Source organism: Myotis davidii, unplaced genomic scaffold (genome assembly GCF_000327345.1).
Source record: "Myotis davidii unplaced genomic scaffold, ASM32734v1 scaffold88, whole genome shotgun sequence".
In the NCBI taxonomy this organism is placed as follows: domain Eukaryota; kingdom Metazoa; phylum Chordata; class Mammalia; order Chiroptera; family Vespertilionidae; genus Myotis; species Myotis davidii.
The window spans coordinates 29662-33730 of NW_006300377.1; the positions used below are offsets into that span (position 1 = coordinate 29662).

At 41.9% G+C, this 4069-nt stretch overlaps 1 protein-coding gene across 21 annotated transcripts in view; it reads right to left on the reverse strand.

The window, feature by feature from the left end:
* MACF1 (microtubule-actin crosslinking factor 1) overlaps positions 1–4069 on the reverse strand; it is a 273897-nt gene that overhangs the window by 20129 nt on the left and 249699 nt on the right. For all 21 annotated transcript variants that reach the window (XM_015572803.1, XM_006777256.2, XM_006777255.2 and 18 more), the window contains 3 exons: positions 2959–3102; positions 2314–2502; positions 615–735 (listed from right to left, as the gene is read on the reverse strand). In XM_015572803.1, the coding sequence (XP_015428289.1) occupies positions 615–735; positions 2314–2502; positions 2959–3102 (454 nt within the window). The remainder of the gene's footprint in view (positions 1–614; positions 736–2313; positions 2503–2958; positions 3103–4069) is intronic.

Below are 4069 nucleotides of genomic sequence, written 5' to 3' on the forward strand. Positions count from 1 at the left end.
AGCTAAAGGAGTTCATCACCACCAAACCAGTATTATATGAAATGCTGAAAGGTATCCTTTAAGAAGAGGAAGAGGAAGAAAAAGGTAAAGATACAAATTATGAACAACAAATATGCATCTATCAACAAGTGAATCTAAGAATCAAGTGAATAAATAATCTGATGAACAGAATGTACTGGTGATTATAATAGAATCAGGGACATAGAAAGGGAATGGACTGACTATTCTTGGGGGGGAAAGGGGTGTGGGAGATGCGGGAAGATACTGGACAAAAATCGTGCACCTATGGATGAGGACAGTGGGTGGGGAGTGAGGGCGGAGGGTGGGGTGGGAACTGGGGGGAGGGGAGTTATGTTGGGAAAAAAGAGTAACTAATGTAATAATCTGAACAATAAAGATTTAAATTTAAAAAAAAAAAGAAAAAAAAAAAAAGAGAAAGAAAATGTAGTAGAGTTATTGTATGTCAGTGTTAAGAAATGTGACTTTCAAAAAAAATTTTGGTTCAAATCCAATGGTTTTTGAAAATAAAAAGGACATTTTTTTGACAGGTATCTGGAAAGTGCTCATTGTCCATAGCAGGAGTGATGCCTCCTAACACAGCGGTGGGGACTTACTGCTGCCACTGCGAGGTTTCTCCATGAAAGGCCCGTGCGCAGGCTCTACGTTCTTCCTTTTGTATGTCTTGGTGACCCGGTCCATGTCAGGCTGTTTACGAGTCATCTCTTCCATAAATGTCTGTTAAATACAAACAACAGAAAAAAAGAGTTGAGAGTTTTCTTGGACTAAGATGGCATGAGACAACTTTTTTTAAAAATATATATTTTATTAATTTTTTACAGAGAGGAAGGGAGAGGGATAGAGAGAGAGAAACATCGATGAGAGAGAAACATCAATCAGCTGCCTCCTGCACACTCCCTACTGGGTATGTGTCCGCAACCAAGGTACATGCCCTTGATTGGAATCGAACCTGGGACCCTTCAGTCCGCAGGCTGACGCTCTATCCACTGAGCCAAACCAGTTAGGGCGAGACAACTTCTTATTAACAAAGGCCAAGCCTATGACAGACGTATTGATAGATGCCTTGTACACTGACTCACTCATTCCAAGAAACACAATTGAGCAGGCACTTCAGGTACTGAAGGCCTGAAAAAACGAAACACAGCTTCTTACTTCAAGGAGCTCACAGGTGAGTGAAGAAAACCAGGAAGTCAGAGCAATGAGTGCTACTCAGGGTGCTGAAGAAGACTAGGATGGGTACCTGGCAGTGGATAGATGAATTCTTTCTGCTTTGTAACACGTATATCTAAGACCTGAGGACAGCCTCTAGGACAGCCGTGGGCAAACTATAGCCCGCGGGCCAGATCCGGCCCGTTTGAAATGAATAAAACTAAAAAAAAAAAAAAAAGACCGTACCCTTTTATGTAATGATGTTTACTTTGAATTTATATTAGTTCACACAAACACTCCATCCATGCTTTTGTTCTGGCCCTCCGGTCCAGTTTAAGAACCCATTGTGGCCCTCGGGTCAAAAAGTTTGCCCACCCCTGCTCTAGTTGCTGACAGCAACTCCTGGCTGACAGTCAGCAAGAAATGGAAAGGGGTGAAATAGGTGAAGGGATTAAGCAACAGCAGCAACAACAACAAAACTTATAGACACAGACAACAGCATGATGATTACCAGAGGGAAAGGGAAGAGGGTGGAGGTAGAAGAGGGTATAGGGGGTATAAATGGTGATGGAAAACTTGACTTTGGGTAGTGAACACACAATACAATATCCAGATGATGTATTATAGAATTGTATACTTGAAATCTATATAATTTTATTAACCAATGTCACCCAAATCCTATATAATAAAAGCATAGTATGCAAATTATCCCCTCAATTGGGAATTCTTCTGGGAGTTCAACCAGGGGGTGGGGCTAGCTGGGGGAAGGGAGGGAGGCCCCGGCCAGCAGCTGCTAGGGACCCTGCCAGTGCACAAATTTCATACACTGGGCCTCTAGTAAATTCAATAAAAATTTAAAGAAAGAAAATGGAGACCTCAGTCCTACAACCATAGGAAATTAATTCTACCAACAACTTGAATGAGCCTGAATGAGAATTGCTGCACTGGCTGACACTTTAATTTCAGCCCAATAAGACCCTAAGAAGAGGACCCAGCAAATTCATGCCAACTTCGGTCCCACAGAAACTGTGAGATAAGTGTGTGCTGCTTTAAGCTAAGTCTCTAGGAATACATTAAGCAGCAGTTTAAATAGGATACACATAGGGCAAAGGAAATACCAGTGACCCCAGGATGTGGTTAAGATACCTGATGCTCAGCGATAAGGGCTTTAACTCGGTCAATGTTCTGAGGGATTGGCTCCTGATCCCGCTGAATGAGGGTGGTCTCAGCCCATTGGATCCACACCAGAAGTTCTTCCAAGAGCTCAGCATTAGCCACCAGTTCTGACAGGGCCGTTTCAAGACGCTGCTGGTGCTGCTTAGCCCACGTCAGGACCTGGGGGAGAGAAATCATTGCCTCCTTTAGTCAAGCAAACCCCTTTGTTTTTAAAGTCCCTTTTCATCTGATCCTAACAATGACTATCTAGGGCAAAGACCACCCAAGCAGTTAAGAGACTTAGCTCTTACTCTGGTAATAGAGCTGGGTTAACTAGAATGAGAAATCAGCTCTTCTAAAAGTAAACCTAGTACATTCGATTAAACACAGGACTTCTGAGGACGGAGGAGGAATACACACCTGTCTTTAGGAAGCCACCAGCTAACAAATCACTGCACCAACTAGTCTTCCAGATTTCAGCACAGTACCAAGAAAGCATTCATTGTAAAACACTAACTTAGTCTTGTTGAGATTTTCCCAGTGAGTGAAAAATCTCTTATGGGGGAGCTCTGTTGTATGTTGTTGCTGTAAACCCATTTTATCAGGCGTAGTCTTCCTCTAAAGCCAGGGACCCACCTCCTCAAAGCGAGCCCGGATGATGGTGATCCAGTGTTTGATGGTAGTGATGCAATCAGGATGGCAGACAGCCAGAATGACTTCTCCCATCGCCACCGCTGTGTTCACATCCACTCGCTTTTCTTCCACTTTCTTCATGAATTCCTAAACAAAAAAGATTAGAAAATAAAAATGAACTAACTAATCTACTCTAGCCCTGCCCAGGTAGCTCAGTTGATTAGAGCATCATCCCAATACACCAAGGTTGTGGGTTCGATCCTCAGTCAGGGCACATACAAGAATCAACTAATGAATGCATAAATAAGTGGAACAACAAATTGATGTTTCTCTCCCTTCTCTCTCCCTTCCTGCTCTCTAAAAAAAATAAAAAATAAAAAATAAAAAATCAAATCATCATCATTTAAAAAAACAACACAAAACCTACTCTGATAGCAGTGTTTACACTGTAAGGGGGAAAAGTAAAAAAAAATTCAGTGTATTTTCCCTTCCATGTGTTCACGGACACAGACCTCGAAACACCTCTATTGGGTATCTCTGGCATTTTCTTCCCAGCACTGAGAGATGCTGCAGATGACAAGGACTAGGGACACATAGGCATGTCCTTTTCCCAAACTGGGCATGCCTATTTTCCTATTCTGAATGATCTCATCTGAAAAAAATTCTGTTTTTATTCATTTCAATGTGTGTAACCAGTACTGTTTTGGAAAAACAGCAGCAATAAAACACTACTTAAAAAAATAACTAAAACAGAATATAATGACAAAACCAAGATTAAAATCTCCCAGTCAGTGGGTAACTCAAAAATTAAAACAGCAAACATTTCCCACCTGAATAGGACAGTCACACTGAGGGCCCAGATACTGCATTTCCTGCAGCTCAGTTAGGAGGTTCTGTGGGAGCTGGTCAGGGCCTGAAGCTAGTAACAATGAGGAAGTGAAACAAAACTGTGTGCAGGTGAGGAATACAGAGGTGGAATAGCCCACGTTTTTCTTTATATAATGCCATGTTGTCTGACTTGTTTACAACCTACATGCATTATGTTTGTAAAAACAAATGGATGAACAATCTTTAAGGTGTCACAAAAACTGCCAGTCATTTCCGTCATTCCTGC